The 21,493-nt window shown below is 43.2% G+C and overlaps 1 protein-coding gene across 1 annotated transcript; it reads right to left on the reverse strand.

The window, feature by feature from the left end:
* Window positions 1-429: 429 nt before the first annotated feature.
* Window positions 430-16,498, reverse strand: PARD6B (par-6 family cell polarity regulator beta). Its single transcript, XM_050314113.1, has 3 exons — window positions 16,393-16,498; window positions 11,641-11,863; window positions 430-5,032 (listed from the first exon to the last, which is right to left on the reverse strand). Exons 1-3 carry the CDS (start codon window positions 16,456-16,458, stop codon window positions 4,203-4,205), a joined length of 1,119 nt encoding a protein of 372 aa, XP_050170070.1. The 5' UTR covers window positions 16,459-16,498; the 3' UTR covers window positions 430-4,202.
* Window positions 16,499-21,493: the final 4,995 nt, after the last annotated feature.

Here is a 21,493-nt window from a genome sequence, read left to right on the forward strand (position 1 = left end):
GGGAGAAAACATTTGCAAGTAAAATGGATGAGTTAAAACAGACAGTTCGCCCATTACTGTAGCAGTGACAACCCCACATTCCCAGGAGCACCTGGCACAGGTGAAGAAGGAGGGTGAGGAGCCGCCTCCCAGGCCTCAGGACCCAATTCTGGAGGAGCAGTGCTCAGGCAGGCACTCGGTGTAGGGGTCACCATTTGCAGCTACTGCAGGAACAAGCACAGCACAGATTAGTCAAGAGGACCAAGGACAAGTGTCAGGAACCCCTGTGACCTCCCACGTGCAGAGCTCTGCTCCAGGGAAGGCACAGGAAGCACAGGGTGAGGACTGACAGGAAAACACAGCCCGCTGAGCTGCCCAGCTGGAAAATGTGAAATCTAAAAAGTCTTCCCCATTTTTATTTGTCTGACAAAGTAATTGAGAAAAAAACCATTTTATTTCTATATCCATTTATTTCAGTCTGTAAAAATATAAGACTAATATACAACTACATCTAGCTTGATTTTGTAAAATCAATCTTCATTCAGTGAGATACCAATGTACATTATACATTAAAGTTGTAAGAAAAATACTGATATTTGACATTTTAAACAAGTTCATTCATGTAAAAATCACATTGCAAGTAAAATTTAATTAGAAAATACATAATATTCACAAAAATACACATGTTAAAGACAGCTTGTGAGAACATTGTCCTAAATTTAACTCAGGTGTGGAAAAAAAAAATATGATTCACAGTTAGGCTTGACTTCTCCAGTACCACAGCAGAACTTCAAAGTAAATGCATCTTAATTCTATTAAGAATTTGTTCTTCTTCCTATTAAGGTGCACTTAGATCTCCCATTGCAAGGGAGGAATGACCTGTCCCCCCACTGTGCATGTACAACATATAACACTAGTCAAAGGAATTGTAGTTTTTCATTCTGTTCTGAAATAATTTGGATACTTATAAATTAATTTACAAAATCTGGATTGAAAATACAATTTACGTACACAGGATACTCAATACACAAAGATTACATCAATAGCAGCGTAATATTGTCAATCATGCGCAGCATCCTCACCATCACCTCTGGATTTTTTCCTCTTTTTTTTTTTTTTTAGCTAAAGATAAAATCTATATAAAACAGTCAAGCCTTTAAGTATTGTCTTCCAGGGAGAAAACAGCAAAGATGTTAAAAATTTAGGAGGTAGTGAATGAAAGGCTAACAATATCAGCATATTTTAAAAAACCTTATAGTGAACCCCAGTATCATTTATATATAAAATTAAGTTTAGCCACTCATAATCAACCATTGATCATCCCGAAGTAGCAATTTAAAAATCTTTTGTAATTAACAGTGTATGCATTAGTAAGATATGGAAGAACTTTAGGAACTTTGTGGTAACTGCAGCATTAAGCAATTACATGCTGTGCAGTCTGTCATTGGTAACTGTAAATACACACTTTGAAAAAAAAATTTTTAGGTTTATTCTTTACTGTTTTTATCAAGTCCCAAATGCTTAGTTTTACTACATGTCACCGTGTGTCTGTAAAACAGAACGTGATATATGTCAAAAAGAATATTATCTCACGTTTAGATTAATCAGTTTGCAGGAAAGGTCCTAAGGATGAATTCTCATGCAGTTTAGAGCAGGACCCCAGTTAAATTTCTACAAGTCCTTAATACTGGCATTGATATTCCAACTATTCATGCCCCTGCTCCAAGCACAGCCTGGCTGGCACACCAGCCTCGGGCTGCGAGCTGAGCAGTTCCCTTGCCAGCCGGGCATTCCCAGACTCAGCCCAAGCTGGGATCCAAGCTGTAAAACGCTCCTGGACCACATCAGCTCCAGAAGGGATTTCCATGGAATGAAAGCGTTACACCTGCTTTAAGTGCACTGCCAGTTCATTCTCTGTACCTGTGGACCTCATCTCTTCCCATCCAAGTGCCTTTATTCCTTTGATTATTCACAATACATTCAAGTAAACCAAAGGCACAGAAGTGCAAACTAGCAGAGTAATGAGCCTCACCCTCCACTGGTGATTTCATACAGGAAGGAAAGTCTTTTGATAAAGAAAAAAAAAAAAAGATATTTTAAAGTAAACAATCTTCCTTAAAGAAAGGAAGTGTAGAGCAGCACTGAGAGAAAACACGTACAGGTAAAGTCTACATGTCGCAGAATGAGTATTTCTTTTCCTCATTTCACACTTAAGTGGGTGTAGTTACTTCATTTTTAATAATTATTAGCAAAATAAGTGAAACACTTCAAAGTTCTTGCTCTTGGAAAAGGTTCCAGGTTCCTTACACACCCCGAAGAAACCATAAATAAGTGTGAGGCCAGAGCACCCTCACCTGTATTTGCAGAGCACCACTGCCTGCTGTGCCTACTCTCCATAAATCCTAAGGGCTACGGATGCCTCTCTTGGCATCTCCGAGGTTTGAGAACACCCCTGCTCATGAGAAACCCATTTCAAATGTGCATTTTGTAACACCAAAGAGCAGGGGCTCCCGCAGCAGTGTTTGCATCGTCACAAAACCCTTAAACAAATACAGCTTTAGCCTCTGATAGTCTATTAAGACCTTTACAGATGCCTTAACGTTAAACTTACAGTTAGTCTCCTGTTAGAAAAGTTACCAGAGGTAGATGTTTCCTCAAGATAGACTGAGGGGAAAAAAGAAAGAGGTTAGTGTTCCTTCTCGCTCATCCTGTCTTCCCAGAGGGTAGAACATGCTCCCAAGCACCTGACTCCTGGCTCTGGTGAGCACAGGACCACAGGACAGAACTGGTACTTCCTACTTAGAGCCTATGGGACCCCTGGGGACAAGCTCCAGCCATCCTCCTGCCCAATCCTATTACCTCCCATCTCACTTTGCTGACACAACTTCCGTTCCCAGAGAAGGGTCAGGTTGGGAACTGAGTGCCAAAGTGGTAAAGCAGGAGATACAAAAAGGGGAAAGGGAAAAACAAGGCTAGAATCCTCCCCTGCAAGAATCCCAGTGAGTGCAGCTGGTTGCACACACACCTATGTGCTCGCAGCATCAGGACTTGTCAGAGTTGTTGCACAGAGCAGCTCTGGAATAGCCCAAACACCCAGCCAGGGGCACACAAAGATCTGCATTTACAGTTCAGTTCGTTATAACGGGTAAGTTCATATCACATGGCTCAAACAAGTTGTAGTAAAGCCTCATTCTGATTTAAGACTTTTTTTAATCCAGGGATTTCACTTAAGCTGTTCTAACTTGTTCAGGTTTGAAGAAAGTCACTTTTTACATTATCCAGACTCACTAGAACAAACCCTTGCCAGTAGAAACCCTTACAGCTTCCACTAGGACTGCAATTTTAACAGAGATTATGTTATGTTATTTCCATAGCATTAAGTTTACATTTGATTTCTGTGTAATTTACAGGGATTAGCAACTAAATCCAACGATGTCTTTAAAATATTTCCAACTAAAATGAGAACAGGTCTTTGATGCACTAGTGTTAAGACTTTCACATTTGAATTTCAAAATCAGAGTCATTAAAAGTAAGCTTGCCTGGCCATTAGAACCAGGAAAGGTGCATGACTAACGAGCCTGTGGTTGCACATTCACTTACAAAGGAACAGTCACCCCCTAAGCCCCCAGGTCCAAAGCCCTGTGCTCCCTGTCAGCCAGGGAACAGCCCAGCCACCTCCAGCTCTTCCCACCCACCTCCAGTTTATCTTCCAGATTCCTCCTGCACAGAGCCCCACAAGCAGCTCTGCAGCCCAGGGCAGGAGTGAGGTGGCTACAGCAGCTCCGTCACACGTAAGCAGCACTTCAGGTGAACATGAAACCACAGGACAATTAGATAGTCAACCTCACACGTAATTAAGTTTACGTCTATAGAACCAGTAGTATTTGACATTAAAAAATAATAATAATAAAAAAATCAAGTACCTTTAAAAGAAAGCTCACAGCCATCTCTTAGCTATCCTTCATTTTCAATTTAAATTCTCCTCCTCCAATTTCAGCCATTTATCAATTATCTTCCAGCTTTGTGAATTATTTACATTGAAGTGCAGAATTAACAAAGTTAGTTAACTTACATAATTTTGAATTTCTTGTATTTACTTTTTTCCCTCCTTTTAATCTAACTGCAGTGCTTGGTAGATGGAGAGGTATCAAATGTATTACATATTAAGCCCAATTAAAACATGTATGGCATCCTTACTTAATACAAAGTACACCAATAGAATTTCATAGTGTTATTATAGTTCCATCTTCTTCCAATGACTTACGCCCTGGATCTGGTATATTATATTCCATGCTAATGCTGCCTGCTGAGTGATTGGAGTTCATCTCACTGGAAGGAAGGAACCCATTTTGTGTGGACTCGTGAAGCAGTTCAATTTGTGACAATGATTCTATGCTTTCGCTGGTAGGTGCAGCTTTTGGGATCTGCTGTGGCTCCCCACTATCTTCAATAACAATGTCCTCTTCATCACTCTCCTCTTCCCCTTGCAAGAGGTTTCCCAGAATATTTGGCGTGCTGCTTGGAAGGCTGGACTCAGTGGACTGGCCGGAGCTGCCCGAAGTCCGACTGTTCCTCACGACATTGTTCCTCTGGTTGGCGGGTCTGACCGTGATGATCAGGTTGCGGCTGTTTGCAATCATCATGTCTGTAACTTGATCGAGGCTTTTGCCCGACACCTCTATTCCATTCACCTCCAGCACCTCATCGTTGACAGCCAGTAAGCCTATGCTCTGAGCCAGCCCTCCAGGGACAAGCCTGGATATGAAAATCCCTGGCACTTTCTCTAAGCCGTGCGGTGTCACCCTGACGCTCGAGCCGTCTCGGATGTAGAACCCCAGGGGTTTGTCGGTCCCGTACTTGTAGAGCCGCACCCTGCGGTGGGTCTCGGGGAGAATGTCCACGTCTATGATAGAGGACACTGGCCTGAAGTCCTGGGGCATGCTAATGACAATGTGGGGCTTCTTCTTGTGGTTGTCCGGCCGGAGCACGTTGGACAAGACGTTCTTCTTCCTGGTCATGGTGTCCGTCCCAAAGGCACTGTAGTCTGCATCTTCTGCAAGAGAGCACAAGGGGGTTATAGATGTAGCACAAGGTGTTAGATGGAGCACAAGGGGGGTAGATCCTTCAGCTGGGGCCCAGAACACCCTGCTACCATGGTATAGGCTGGCAGAATAAAATACCTAATCTAGAAGGTCTCTGCTTTACTGCAGTAGAAACATTTCTCTTTACTCACAAAACAAAAGCTTTAATGTTATGAGATTCAGAGTTTGTAATACTTTTGGGTTTCTTCTGCCAAAGGAAAGAGGGTACACAAAAAAATTACAGCCAGTTATCAGCAGCAGACACAAAGAACCACAGCTGCTTGAGAGAAAGGGCAGAATGGAAAGAGTGAGCACATTCCTAGAAACATTTTAATTTTATTCAGAGTAATTCCACTTGCTAGTTTTCTCTGCTCAGGTTTCAGATCATTGGAAAAGGAAGAATGAAAAAGGGAAAGCAGCCAGCGTGCCTATTATTGCCTAGTCGCTGGGAGCCAGCCAAGTGACCTGGATTCAAACTCCAGAAAGCTTATTCCACTCTGCACTCTTCCCTGCCCCCCACACCATGTAGGTAAAATGGCTGTGGAGAGAAACAAAGAGACCTTGCACACAAATACTTGAGGCCAAACTGTTCATGCAGGCAGTGCTGTAACTGCCACAATTGGATACAAAATATGCAAATGGCTTAGAACTTCAAAAAAGAAAACATGTTAGTCATACAACTACTGAGGGAAGAGAGCACACGTTCTGTGGAGCAATTCTGGTTTCTGAAATGCCTACTTACCCAAGGTTCCATTTTTCCTTTTATTACACTATAATTCTCCAAAAAGAATGAACCTAAATACAATCAGATCTGAGTTTCCTTGGACTTACACTTGTACTTTCGCAACATTGCATAGATTTTTTCTGAATTGGATAAGAAAAATAAGCAAGCAGAACTGGTTTGCACTAACTCTGGGACTCAGAGAAGTTGGGATTCTTTGTATTATCACATTCAGATGCCATTGGCAGAGCCAAGAAAGTAAAAGAATGGCTATACATTTCAATCTGTGAATTGGAATAACCATGGCAGGCTGCCCTAGTGTGGCATTTCAGGGGAGCTGTCAACTGCTGAGGAATCAGCACACAGGGAGAGCGGGGTAAGTCAAAGACGCTTCTTTTGAAGGCTGAGATACACAGACACACACCAGTTATATTTGGACTCTTCAGATGCTTTAGGCAAAATAGAACAGAGAAAGTATTTCTGGAGCAACAGTTTACCACTACTCCAGCATGGAACAATAACTCCTCCCTGAAAACAAGAACAGCCCTTTGACTGCTCTGCTCAGGCAGCCTTGGACTTGGTATTCTAAAAGATAAAGGACAAGAGAAAAAGAAACAAATTTACATTAGCCCACAAAAAAACCCCAAAGGGACTTATTATAAACCTACCTTGTGTGTACACAATAGCTCACCAGCATGGTTTAGAAAAATGTGCCCTAATAGCCTCATTTTCTTTTCTTCATTTTAAAATAAACTAATCACACAGTAAGGGAGGCAAAGCTACTGTTTAGCTCTTTGTTAAAGACAGCATCTTTTGCACTGATGTTCACAGATAAAGCTGTTAAACAATTTAACTGACAAACAGGAATTATTTCTGAAGGTACCTGATTTAATACAGCCCTACCATACTCTGGAGGGGCTTCTACGACAACCTCAGTTACTTTGTAATGTAAGGTTAAATTAAAATAATATTAAATCTCAAGATCAAGCAAGGAAGCTTTAGAAATAGCCTAAAACCTGTTCTTCGGATGCCTAAGAGTGTTCAGCATAACTGACTTAAGAGATGGTTCATTACAAACCAATCCAACCTCCCAAACCAAAGCATACAACATTGGTGGACTATGTCTGAAGAATAAAACACCTTCAAAAGTGCAAACTTACCATTGTCTCTGTAAAAATGCCCCCTGGGATGTCTGACTGACTGAGGATCAGCTGTTTAAACCCCTGTACTCCACTGCTGAACTCCACTGTGCTGCCTTTTCAGACAACACGGAGCAATTCTTTTGTTCTGCGCTTAAAATTTATGATCAAAGAAGAAAGTGTGAGAAGTTTTGCCCTTATCTCTCCTGACAACCCATCCAACCAGTTTCAAGTTAGGCATCTGGTGTTTCATTGGAAGGATTTTTGCAATTCAATGAGTTGCAAGTCTTTATTTATTTATTTTATTTAGAATTACAGTTGTTTACAAAACAACTTGGAAAGGACAATTGTGAAATCAGATCCCAGACTGGTCTTGCTTTAAGTATCTTTTACTGCTAAATACAAAGGAACACAACAACAGCAAGAAAGTGAAAGTATAGATGGCTTTAGACAAACAGCAGACAGTGGTGACTTGAATATTAGATTTAAGAACATTAATGAGTAATAAGATTATTTTTTAGGTCATGGACTCTGCGCACTGCACAGCTATTGAATTTATGGGGGTTTCTCCTTAAATTTGAAGTGCACAAATCCAGGGAATCAGATGGGATCTGGTATTTTCCCCACGCTGTCCTATCAAATGTGTATCACATCAGCATTCCCAGCTTGCCACAGTGGCTGTAAGGGCTTCCTCACCTTCACAGCAGGTCACTCACACCCCAGTCTGGCATGGACTGGATATACAAACACACACACATTTATTGCATCCAAATCGTGTCCTGCAAATGATTAAAGAGAGTCTGTGCTCTTTACCCAAGTTAGATCTAGAATTGTTCCCAACTTCCTTCACAAAAGCCACCACCCAGCCTGGCTTCCACAGCTATCAGCACATAAGGCTTAAAATTCTGTCCAACTCCAGATTTTCCATAATTAGAGGAACACAAAGATCAGTAGCAAAAGGTCTGGCTTTGAAAGAAATATTATGTAAATATGTGAAATAACAGATTTAAAAGTGCTTTCAAGCCAAAAACTAAGATCAGAAAAACATTTCTTAGAAGAGATAGGAAATTTAAGTCTCTCTCAAAAGACAAATATACAATCAGGAATCTTAACAGAGGTTTGGTTTTTTGTTGTTGTTTTTTTGGTTTTTTTTCTTTTGTTTTTAGAAACTTTAATTTACAGGACACATTGCTGATATAAAAGCATCCTAAAATTGTAAGCCAGATGTCAAAACATTTCAGAAACTCTGAAGCACCAGAGGGTAAGGTTTTTGCATTATAACTGCTCTTAGCTGTGTAATAATTCAAAACTAGCATGAACCTTCAGATATGCAGTTAAAGTTACAGAATTTGTGGGGGAAAAAAGAGCAAAACGCTGATAAAAATTCATCTGTCCAAATCTCAGCCAAACAGCACACTCTGGTTAACCTCCCTTCCACTGCTAAACAAATTTTCTAAAGCAATACTCTCAAGTACAAAGGCATCTTTGTTCTGGCACCTCACTAATCAGTTTAAAGCTGTGGCAGAAAATATTTTGGCCTAAAGCCAAAGGACAAGGTGTAAACTCCTGATAGCGTTAAGGAGAACGTCCACACAGTGCAGGGATGATTTTCCCCAGCAGCTTCAAGCTCAAGGTGGCACCAATCTTCACTCCATGAAGCTGAAAACAAAAGCCCACAAGTGCCAAATCTGTTTTCAATTTAACATTGTTGAAGACAGATTTTTAAAATATTTTCCTGATCTATTTGCAAAGCAATGTGGAGTTACCCCTCAAGAATTCAACTTTCAAAGCCCCCTAACAGTTAGTACATTTGAATACAGATGAAATTTAGCATGTTTTAAATACAAATCTTTTCCTAGTCATAAGATACATAAAACCTGGCTTTAGGAAAGTAACCTGTGTTTTTAGCAAGAGGCCTCAGAATAACTAGGATAGTCCAAAAAGAACTGTTTAAAAAGCCAACTCCTCTTATATCTCCCCATAATAAAGCTTCTTGTTGAAAAGAGGCACAAATGGATTAACCAAAGAATCCACGGCCACATACATGCAGGACTTGTAAGAGCTGTATATTTAATTTAATATCCTGCAAGTTACTTTTAAGGATATTATAATGAAATACATCTTCTATTATCTCCATTATTCTTGTATTTACAATGCAAAGTTCCCCACATCAAACTGTCCTTCGGTCTGTGCAGTCTGTGTTCCCCCCTTTGGCTCTCCAGTAGGGCTTTTCTCACAGACAGAGTGACTCCCATACATCTGGATTTAATCACAGTACATCAGTTTAACCTTTAAATACCAGATGTCAACGGTACCTGTTAATCTGTTAAACTGCAGAACGAAATTCCAGCCAGCAACTGCTTTCCACAAGCTGACAGCCAATCTCCACTTGTGCAACATCAAGCCCCAGTTTAGATTTAGCACTGGAGCAGTTTGAAGTATTTTAAAGGAATTTAGTGCCATACAGTTAGAGGAGTGTAGGGGGAATGATGTGATTTTGTACAGGATTTCTAGGTTCCTTACCACATTAACCAAGACACATCAGTGTTCAGGACAAACTGACAGCTTTCAGAAATAAGGAGTCACAACTGAAGAGGAAAGAGTGATACTGTGGCTTAACAACATTATCACAACTGTCACTTACTAATAAATCAAACATCTTATTGCTTCCAGTTCAGCCCCTCAAGGTGTTCCTTGAATGCAATGTATTAAGAAGTTAACACTTTTTACATTAGATTTTATTGCAGTCTGCTCATACCTTATGTTAGCTTTGCACACATTACATGTAGTTTCTAAACAGGTAAGACAGTGTAATAAAAATTTTCTATATTTTAAGACAGCAGAAACTTCCTCTCTTCCTCCCAGTGGTTTTGTGTCAAACATCTTAAATTCCCAACTGCTATAGATGGAAACAAAAGAAGGTGAAGTTCCACTACAAAACCCACAGAAATTTTTCAGCTGATTTAAGAGAATGCATGAAAGCCACAAACAGCCTTGCAGGGGAAAAGTAACTTGTGTCACTTATTATAGTTCCAAACCAACACAGATCAAAGCAGCTCCACCAATAGCAGGTATTTAAAATGTTCATTTCTTTTCCCTTTCAGAGGTACACCCAATAAAGTTCTTTGCAATCCTATGAATTAGCCACACCTAAATCACACTACTCAAAATATAACCCATCCCTAACTCCAGCAATTCACCTTTGTTTACATTACAGGCAAATCATCACAAATAAAATACAGAATCAAGCTATTTCTTTATTTTCTATCAAACAAATATCTGTTCTATATGGCAAAGATGCCAATGAAGTCAAAGCCTCAATTTAATCAGCCGACATGACCAGTGTGGTCGCAATTAACTCACAACAAAGTACAGTGCTGGAAATGCTGGACTAACATTCCAGCCTGGGTTCCCTACTCCCTAAAACTCCATGGCCAGAAGGCTCTTGTGTCCAAGGGAAGGCAATGACACCTGATACTTTCCACACAGCTTTTCCTGCCACTCAATTCTTGTTCTGACAAACTAAAGTGGGTTAATCTTATTTCTACTTCTGTGCATTGTATCAATTCTTTTATCAACTCCTTGTACCAGAGTAGGAACAACTAATCCATTAGGCTTTAAATAAGGGTACAATGGTGATATAAGGTGTTAAAAATGTAACAACAGGAACAGGCAACATTAGACAGGTAACACTGGCGACAATCTAAAAACATATGGTGTTAAAATATAAACTCAATAATCCCAGCCTGACAAAGTGGCTTATCTGTGCTCGTCATATGGCTACTGTAGGGGATTAAATGGAATCATAGACCTTGTCCACCTCCAGGTTCTATTAAAGCAAATGGTTCATGCCTTTGGCATTTCAGGACTGAAAACAAAGTCCTCACCAGATTATACCATCGACACAAACCAACCAAACGTTTTGCCAGGGCACAGCAGCTGCCAAACAGCCACACTGCTTGTGAATATTGGGTTTGTGTCAGGTTGTTGTGGAGTTGTTCATTTTTTGGAGTGGGAATGTTGATAAAAGGTTCTGATGCCCGAGGATTTTCCAAGGAAAAGATGCCTGTCTTAGCAACAGAGACAGTGAGAACAAATACAACTTCCCTCCATGAACAAATGCAGACATTAGGAACACACAACCAGAGCAGACATGCTGCTTCTCAAGGCAGACCAACAGCCCAGCAGCACGCACATCTGAGGTTTGCTCACTGAAATAAGCTTGTCAATTCAAAGCTTCAAAATGTTTTATTATGTAAGTGTGATCAGAGTAGCATATTACAAAGTGAGTCTTGAATTTATACTTGTATGTTAAATTTAATACTTCATGTAATAAGACTTTCAATATTCCTTTCTATCCTGTAATGGCCTTTCTTCTTGTCTGATCAAGATTGGAGTTTTAAGTGAAAAGTATCCTACACACAGAACAGAAAGCCCTAGAGGTTTAAAGTTTATTTTCATTTGCTTGCATAAAACCAGAAAGAAGCATTTGCCAGAGATTTAATCTGACTTTAACTGAAATATAACAAAGTATAAATGGGTTGCCTGAGGAAGTACTTGCAAGAGAGAAGTTGTGAATACCTTTCATGATGCACAATTGCTACGGAATTCAACATGATGAAATAGGGCTAAAGGGTTTTTTCCTCCATACCTCACACTATTTGCTGACCTGTGGGACAACCGGATAAACACATGATTCACGTATTTCAACTGCACTTACCTTTTCTCTGAATGAAAATCCTGAGTAGAGGATTGGCTGTGGAAACTGCTTTATGATAATTGTCATCGTTATTGATAGGCAGCAGGTCTCCATGAATGTCCGTGTATCCCACCAGCACATCAACATTTGGTATCTTGTGCACATGCTGCAACAATCCATAGAATTCCTCAAACTTTCCAGGCTTGGACCTCTCCAGAGAAAACCGTCGAAATTCTGCTCCAAACTACAACAAAATATATCTTACATCATTAACACAGAAGTCTAACACCCTCAAGCAACAGAACTATTTGAATGTTAAACCTGAAAAGTTATGGAATTAAAAGTGCACTAGAAACTACAACCACTAATTTTGAAATGGCATAAAAAAGTCAGTTAAAACAACTGTTTGGGTTTTTTGGCCCAAAGTTGTAACTATTTTTGGACTCGATAAAACATGTACTTCTGAGCAGGCAAAGGTGGTTTCATCGTTCCATTTAAGGGGGGTTCATTAGCATTAAGGTGACAAACTTAAGGATAATGCAGATTCTCACATGCTGCTGAAACAGCCACGCCCTCAGCGAGGGCCAGAATTCAGAGCCAGCACCGATGTGGTGGCTCATGCAGGACGGTGATTAACCTCCTGTGCTATGTGAATACCTGGAATTTTTCCTCAAAGAACTACGAGTGCACTTGAGAACAGAGTGTATGGATTGTGACACAGCCATGGTTCACCTCCACAAGAATGAACAGCCTTCAGACTCCCGGTTGTTTGGCCAAGAAATGAAAATGCCTCTGACGTGAAGACTACCAAGAACAAACCACGTGCAGCAAAGCTTTAGTGAGCGGAGCTGAAGTCAGTTCTGCTCTTGAGAGAGAGATAACAGAGGCAACCAGCCACTACCCCTGAAAGCATTTGGAAGATTCACTGCCATTAACAAGACTCAAATTTTTATTGCACGATCTTTTAAATCCTGGTTCTATCCACGGTGTATGAAAGGACTCAGAAAAAACGAACAAAAGTTTAATCATTGACTTATTAATTACTTTCAGGGGTAGGATCTGCATTTAGTGAATATAATCATTCAATAAATACCCAGCCCACAAATCCACTCAAGCTCAGTCTCCTAAATCATCTATAAAGCAAACACTCTTTAAAACACGAGGCTACCAGTGCTGCAGCGGGGACAGGTATAAGACTAAACTGGGTGCCAATAAAAAAATAAGTATTTGTTGTAGACTAGACAAATTTAATTTCAGCACACATAACTAACAAAATCTTAGTGTTCTGCCCAGCAAGGGCAAAGCAAATGGAGCACTGGATAAAAATTACTCCAAAACCTCCATATCAGGCGCACACAACACACCAGAGATGCTAAAAGGAATTCAGAGATAGCAGCAGCCAGGTTACAAAAACCAGAACAGCCTGTATATGAGTTAAAAGGGTAACAAGCTAATAATTTGAAAACCTCAGTTGGTGGCCAATTTTTTTTTTTTGGTGGGAATTATACTGCTGCCCTAGAGTGAAAATAAAAACTTTAAATAACTTCTTAGCAAGAGCAGGACACATGGAACAAAACGGCTCAGTATCACATACTCAGGTGCTGTTACACACAGCAGATGTGAAGGTGCACTTCCCACCCTCCAGCCCCACCTTCACCTCACATTTGATTACAATCTTTTAGAGAATAAAAGCTTTGGAGTTCTCACATGCAAACAAAGGAATGAAATAAGGAGACAAGGACCCCGTTGTTAGCATGTTAACACCATGCTAACTCAAAACAAGCTACACCTTCCCCACCTTCCTCCAATACTTTCAAATAAAGGAATTATCTGGGAACATTCCTCCTCTAGAAATACTCCAATTACAGTACCATTAACTAACAATAAGGCAGAAGGGATGATTCATACCTGCCCACAACAAGAAAAGCCAGGCCCAGCCCACAGGAAGAACTCCCCATCATGTCAGAAGCAGCACAATCATGATGTCAGTGAGAGACTTTATCTTGTCTCTCAAATCCTTTTCCAGTACGGGCAGTGTGGACACCACAGGAACTGTCCATACATGGCAGCAATGTAAACGCTTGGCTTTCAAAGGCTACAGAATTTAAACATAATTCAGTAATAAAAGTTTCAAGAGCCAACAACTTCGCCCTCAATTTGGAGTAAATTTAAATCTTATCCCACCAAGTGAAGGGCCAGATTTTCAAACGTGATTTTTATTTTTTCCATGTTATTTTATACATAGTTGGTGTAAATACCAAGAGACTCATAATATGACTCTCATTTCCACAGTTTGTCACATGCTCAATACCACTGTAGAGCAGATGAAAGACAAAAGCAAAACTCTGCAATTCCATGGCTTGTTTTAACCCTCCGAAATGTTTTGGTTTTATATCAGATGTTGAACTCCATCCCACTAAATAGGCCTGCACTTTACACTTTGGAGGAGATGAAAGACTGGAAAAGTAACTTAAGGAGAGGAGGCTCCTTGCCACCTGAGCTCTTAAACACGTGCTGTTCTCCCGCTGACTCCCCCGGGAAAAGGCAGGAGAGCCCTGTCAGCACACCAGGAAGTCACCCGAGATTCTCACTTAACACTCACTTATGGGAGCCGCTTTTATACAAGTCCTCTGTTACACAGCATAAAGCTGCTGTACTGCCAGCCTCCAGCACTGACAGAACACAAGCTCCAGTGACCATCTCTGACAAAAAACCCACCATTATTCCAAGCCATAAAAAGGAGAGGGGGCAAACCTGAATTTCATGTCTACAGAACTACAAGTTTATTTTCAGGCTCCCATATCAGCACCAGGAACTCCAGTTTGGGGGTATAAAATTTTATTTTCTGTGACAAGAAAATGGGCTGAATGGAATTTAAGTGCTATGGGGAATCCCCACAGCAAGTTCAGAGCAGTTACCCAATCTGAATTAACTATACTAACAAAAGGTTTGTGGTCACGGAACTGCGGCCCCAGCGCCCAGCTCTGTCAGCCGGGTACGAGTATTGATTTGGAATATCTAAATAAAGAGCTGCACATCACTGATCAGCCTTCAAAGCCTGGGCCACTCCACGGGAAGGGCTCCCTCCACCTCCCTCCCACACAGGCCTTTCTTCTTTCTCTGTAGAATTGCTCATTTTCATAGAAGGAAGCTGACTCCTCTGCGATATTAAATGGAGGTGCTGTTAAATAATGCAACAGGGACAAGTAGTTCTAGGAATGCCTTGAAACCTGCTCCAAAACATGCACTTATGGGACAGTCCCTATTCATTAGAGCTACAAGAACATCACATGGGTGATTCCCTAGATGTATTTTAAATCAAGGAAAACACACAGTGGGGAAACAGTAATCCTAGAGTTTTGGGCTGAGGAAAAAGCTGTTTGGGTTTATAAGCACATCACACTGATTGTTTTCAGCCTCATAAGGCATAAACAAAATGAAAGGCTTCACCAACCATAGCACCAGCTGTGCTTTACTAGAATTTGAAATCACAGTTACCAGATATTCCTGTGTTTTCTGGTTTTGTCCACATGAAAAGGTGACTTTTTTTTTATATGTTGTTAACATCATTCAAGCTGTAGAAACCAACCACGCATTTTCCTGAAGTTCCAGCACTGGCTGGAATGTTATCCTTACAAATCCACACAGCACAAAGCCCTGACTGCTTCACCTCCCCTGCTGCTGTAACACCTGACTAGCAGGAAAGGAGGGTACAAAATACACAGGTTGGTCACCAGATAAAAACCCCAAGAGATCCATGTTCCCACCACGTGGGTGCAGTTACAATTTGCCTAGAAAACGAAAAAGGGGTTCTAACTCAACGTTTATTTAACTAACAGCTTGACACTCCACATCCAACAGTTCTACAATTGTTAACAGCAGAATGACACATCAAGAAACTATTTCAAATATAAAACAAACAAACAAACCTATTTTCTTTCAGAACAAAGTTTTCTCAGAAAAACTTTGCACAACCAGCAAATGAAAAATTAAAAATAGAATGGATGTGGATACACACGTGGGAGAATTTACAGATTTGTGCAAAGCCCCGACCACAAGAAAACCGTGATATATTTTGTGACACACAGGTACACACTCCTAAAATACTGCCCTTGTAGGACTCCCTGGTTGCCTCTAAAAGGCGGCAAACTCCACTTTAGGACAAGTTCACCAGGGCTTACCTCCACTTCTCATGGAACCTGGAAGAACATGCTCTACCCCACAGGCACACACAAAAAACAAAGGTCCAGAAACGCATAATCGCTAAGTAAAAAAGGGAACCACAGAAACAGTCACCAAGTTAAACAAATATTAAACGAACGCACTCATTGTGATTCGGACGGAGAGCGGCTTTCAGAGCTTACGAATTATGACTCTAAACACCTCTTTAGGCCCAGTTATCCCAAGATTTCCCCAGCCACCTATTTCTCTGCACGTTTTCCAGCCTGTGCAGGAACTCAGGGGGCCAGCTCCCGTGACCTGCACCTTTTTATTAAACCACTTCTATTTTCTCCCCGCGGACAGCGCACCCCGTGAGCGACACCGGCGCCTTCCCCGGCCCTGCAGCCCCGGGCCGAGGGCTCGGCCGGCGCAGGGACAGGCGGGGCGGGGGCCCCTGAGCGCCCCGGCCGTGCAAGGCGGCCTCGGGCAGGTGAGTCAGCAGCTGTCCTGTCCCTGTCCCTGTCCCCGCAGCCACACCGCGGCCCCACGGCCCCGCAGGGCCAGCCCAGCCCATCCCATCCCCCGCGGCCCTCAGGCGGCGGCGGCTCCCACCTTGCTCTTCACCTCCATGGTGCCCAGGCCGCGGCTGCCCGCGGCGCCGCGCTGCGCCCGGTTCATGCCGCGCGCGGTCGGTGGCCCCGCTCCTGTCGCTCGTAGCTCCCGTAGCTCCGCCGCAGCGCTGCGGGACGGGCCGGGCCGGGCAGCGGCGCGGCCCAGACGAGAGATCCCCCCCCTCACGGTGAGCGGGAGCCGGAGCCGCGGCCGCTCCGCCGCCTCCGCCCTCAGCGCGGCCGGGCCGGGGCGGGGCGCGGCGCCGGCACCTGCCGGGGAGCGGGGCGGGGCCGCGCCTGCGCCGCCTCCGCGGGAGCGCGCGGGGCGGGGCCGCGCACCTGCTGCCCCCGGCAAGATGGGGCGGCGGGGCAGGGATGGGAGGGAGAGACGGACAGACGGATGGGGGGTGTCGGCGTTCTCTGCCGGCAACACGTGCGGGATGTGTCCCCGCAACCTTTGCCCGCGGCGGCCGCGGCTGTGCGGGCACAGGGCCGGAGCGCGGGTCGGCTCCGCGCCTTCTCCTCGGGGGCCTCTCGCCCCCTGCGCCCTCACTCCTGCAGCCCTCGGGAGCCATCCCGCACCTCCCAGTCCTGAGGAGCCCCCATGCCCTCACCCTGTGCCCCTCACACAGCCCTGAGGACCTGCCATCCCACACACCTCACACAGCCCTGAGGACCTGCCATCCCACACACCTCACACAGCCCTGAGGAGTTCTCATCCCCTCACCCTGTGCCACTCACACAGCCCTGAGGAGCCGCCATCCCACACACCTCACACAGCCCTGAGGAGCCGCCATGCCCTCACCCTGTGCCCCTACACAGCCCTGAGGACCTGCCATCCCACACACCTCACACAGCCCTGAGGAGCCTCCATCCCCTCACCCTGTGCCCCTCACACAGCCCTGAGGAGCCGCCATGCCCTCACCCTGTGCCCCTCACACAGCCCTGAGGAGCCGCCATCCCGAACCACCCAGCCCTCCCACAGCCCTGGGAGCTCCACAGCCTCGGGGCCGGGAGCCCCTGGGCGGGTTGCCCTGAAGGCGCCAAACCCCTCAGACATCTGGGGTTGGGGATGGACTGGATCATCTCCGGAGAGCCTTCCAACCCTAATGATTCTCTGATCCTGTGGGTTTAACACAAAAAGTGCACCAGTGTTAGTTACCTAAGTCTCGATGGGGCTGAAGGTTTGAACTCTTCCTCTCAGGATGCGGCTGTATGCCTGTCCTGGGCGTAAAGGTGTGCAAGAGGTTTCTTTTCATTTTAGCCACAAATAAGATGGCAGGATCTGGTAACATGTCAGAGGGGTTGTCCTAGGCAACCTTCATTGGTTTAATTCTGAGATTGATAATTATTTTCATACAGAGGTTGGTTTAGCCACCCTGAGAGAGCTACTGACAAAAGCAGTGAGTGAGGACACCATGAACACCTTACTATCTGAGTTAGAATGAATTTTCACTTGTGCATTGGCAAGAAGAAAGCATGTAGATTAATCTAGTTATGTCAACTAACCTTTGAGTTACAGTTCTCTCTCTAATCTACAAACCTGATAGAAGAGAACTCCATGTGAGTTATCCTCGTGTAGATGTTGTGTGGACGGCTGTGAAAGGAGTTCAAACAACTCCTTGCAGTTGAGGCAAGGCATGAGGGCATGAGTGTCTAGTCAGTCCTCAAGTCTCAGCTAGTAATCAGTAATTAAATAAAAAACATCCAGTGCTGAATCACTTTTAAGTCAGTGCTGGTTTTTGTACAGCTGATCTTAATCCCATCATGCCAAAGGCAAAAGAATTGCAGCTATCACTTGAGCCAAGACAAGCTGTAATTAGCACAGAGGATATTGTTAATAGTTAAGTATAGTTTGCTGTCAGACAGTGTCTAGGCTGATCCAAGCCTTTATCCAGTATGTTTTGGTTTTATACTGCAAAAGGATACGTAGAGAATTCAGCCTGTAAATTTAGATAAAATCTGGGATCCTGGTGCAACAGAAGACATTACAGCTATGTAAGCAGCACTAGAGTAAAACCTCTTATTCTATCACTTTGTAATTATAAAATTGAAGAGTTTGGACTGCTTTCCATGTCTGTCTTCTACAGCTCTGCTCAATGAGCTGTAGGAAGCATGAAGAAGAGTGGGAGTGACAAGGGAACAGCGACTTCTCTGGGTTTTTAAAGCTGCTGGTTTGCTTCTTTTCTCTTGGAGTGAGGGAAGAAGAACCTCCTGAAGATGCTTTCTGCTGGGAGCCGTTGTGCAGTTGATTTTATTGCTATAGATTTATGAGGTATCGCCTGAGATAATTTGTTTTCTACTGTGCATTCCTGGCGTGGCTGGAGTGCCATGCAGTGGGTGTGGGAGGGTGCCTAAGGAGGCAGGGCAAATTCACTTCAGGTCACTGGAACCAACCTAATAAAATGTATTAATCACTGCCTGGCTTTCATCACAAGGAGCTGACGTATGAGGAAAGAATGTGATAAACAATTTGATTTCAGATAAAGGTAGGGAGAGAGGCAGACTCTTCGTGCCAGCTGTAACACAAGTTTATAGAGCTATTTTAGTCACAAGTTCTGTACAACCTGTGATTCAGACCTGATCAAGCTATTCATGGCACGTTCAGTTTCTGTGAAGTTGAAAGACAGGTTGGGTTTCCTAATCTCTGAGCAGTTGGGGAAGTTTATTGGGAAGCCATTTTTTTCCCTTTGTTTGTTTTGGTGTAGAAATTCCATCACTGAAGTCCACCATGAACTACAGTGAGATTCTATCATGATGCTTCTTTCCCATCTCGAGACTTCCCACAGTTTAAGTGGGATGGTATTCCAGGCAACCCTCCTGGAGGTTCACAGAATACTTGCAAGAATAAAGCATAGAAAATTTCTGTCAGCATATGCTGACTGTACTGATGACCCACCTAAACTTTTATTGTGTAGTTCAGGGCTTATGCTTATTTTATGTTTAACACAAACTATTCTTTATTTGTCAATGCCAGCTCAGAGGAGTGATTGTTAGATTCACTAGATTGTAATCAGATTTGAACTTATTCACACAAAATATGCCCATAAATTTAACATAGTGTGGAGAGGGATGACTACCAGCAATATACCCAAGTAATTGGGCACACCAAGGTGAGAGAAACCTCTGAATTATTTCTGGTTTTCTTGCCTCTGCAGACATTTTTGCCTTTTTTTCTGGATGGGAATGGTGACTTTCATCTGGCTCCTACATCAGACCTTCAAAGGAGGATGTGCTGCAGGTACTTTACAAAATGGGCTGTTTGTCCCAGCCCTTGGGGGGCTCTGGAACATTCCTATGCTTGTTCTTGGTTTGGGGCTTTAGTTTTAACTTTGTGAAGGCTTTTGAAAATACTTTCCTAGCAAGTCAAAAGCTGATACCGATACATTAATTTGTACTCTCTGAGGTTTCTAACTAAAATAGTTAAAAGCTTTTAAAGCTTTTTCTTCCCCTTCTCTAGTAATCCATTTCTGTTCAATGACTGTGAATTACTTTGAAATTCTTCCTTATTTAAACAGAGCAGTACTGAGCACAGCTGACACCTCACACCTTGCACTCGTGTGTAGAGTTTAATGATTTAACTCTTCTGGCTGAAGTGTTTGGAAGAAGCCACGCTGGTGCTGAGCTGTACAGGTCAATAGGTAACACTTTAGTGTTTCTTTCCACAAAGCAATTTGTGAACATATCTTGTTTGGTTTTCCACTACTCACCGAGTATTCCTGGTCTGGAATTTGGAAAAAAATATGGCAAACCCAAGGAATAATTGTTCCAAAATTTCTTTTAAACTTTGCTTGGTTCAGATGGGAATTTAAATTTTGTCTTATTCTTAGAGAATTAGATAAAAAGCTCTGCCTAATAAACCTTTTTGAGTAAAGATTTTGCTTTTGTGCTTGCCTGGAAACCATGTTATGTCTATTTATGAGGAAAACTATGCCCTCTGCTAGCAGCTTAACCTGAAATAAGTAAGACATTAGGTGCCATCTGCTGAATAATGAGTACTTGTGCCTTTTGCTACAAAGGACTGTTTTTACACAGAATGGTTGTTGATAGATCTTAAAATTATTTGTACAATATGCTTGGAAAACAAATTATTAGGCTTTGTTGTTCAAGGTAATTTCCTCTCAAACAAGGATAACATTTGAGCTTTACAGTGAACAAACCACTATGGACTCTAACAGTTTAACCTTTTCTAAACACCCAGCTGCACTGCACAGTCCCTTGCTGCCCAGCTGGACTGGACAGTCTTGTCTGGTGTCTTTTTGTTCCCCAGGTGTGATGTTTGAACACTTAGTGTTATTTTGACATCACTTAACGAGTTTGTAGCTCACTCATAGTCAAGTTCCTCCTGTCCCCTACTTTGGCAGGTACTGTTTCAGAAATCTAGCCTTTGACTTCCTTTTCCTGAGCTTTCCTGTGCGCTCCTTCTGTCAGAGTGCTACGAACAGGTTTGTGCTGAGTCAAACTGCTCTGACAGAAACACGTGAAGGAAGGGAGGTCATGGCAGGGCCTGTTCCCTGGTCTGACTGTGAGACAGTGAATTAATTTTGCAAATTGTTTCAGCGTCTAGTTGCAAAAATCATGATACCTTTTCATAGACTAAGGAATTATTGCTTACTGGAGTTGAATTATCACTGGATGATCCCCGAGTCACCCGGGAGTGCTCACAGTGGCCCAAAGCCGTGGGGCAGTGCAGGCCGGACTGCTTTAGATATTCGCCGGAGGGGGATCCGACACGAAGGAAAGGAATCCCGTGGGGATTGTCCGTTTCCATCGCACGTGGGAGGCTGTGTCGCGACTGTCGCGACTGTCCGTGCTTGGTGCTGCGGGAGTGGCCGCCGGCAGAGGGCGCTGTGCCCGCGCTGTCCGCACTGGAATGACCAGAGCGAAGGCGATTAATTACCGCCGTTAATTAAAACAGGGGCCTTGGCTGACCACAGTGCGTCCAGCGCAGTAACTACGCTCATAACCTCACCTGGATTTGTAATAGACACAGAAAATTAATCCTGCTGGGGCTTACTGTATCATTCACAGAATCACGGAATGGGCTGGGTTGGAAGGGATCCTAAAGATCATCCAGTTCCACCCCCTGCCACGGGCAGGGA

Source organism: Myiozetetes cayanensis, unplaced genomic scaffold (genome assembly GCF_022539395.1).
Source record: "Myiozetetes cayanensis isolate MyiCay16 unplaced genomic scaffold, myiCay2020 scf19, whole genome shotgun sequence".
Lineage (NCBI taxonomy): Eukaryota > Metazoa > Chordata > Aves > Passeriformes > Tyrannidae > Myiozetetes > Myiozetetes cayanensis.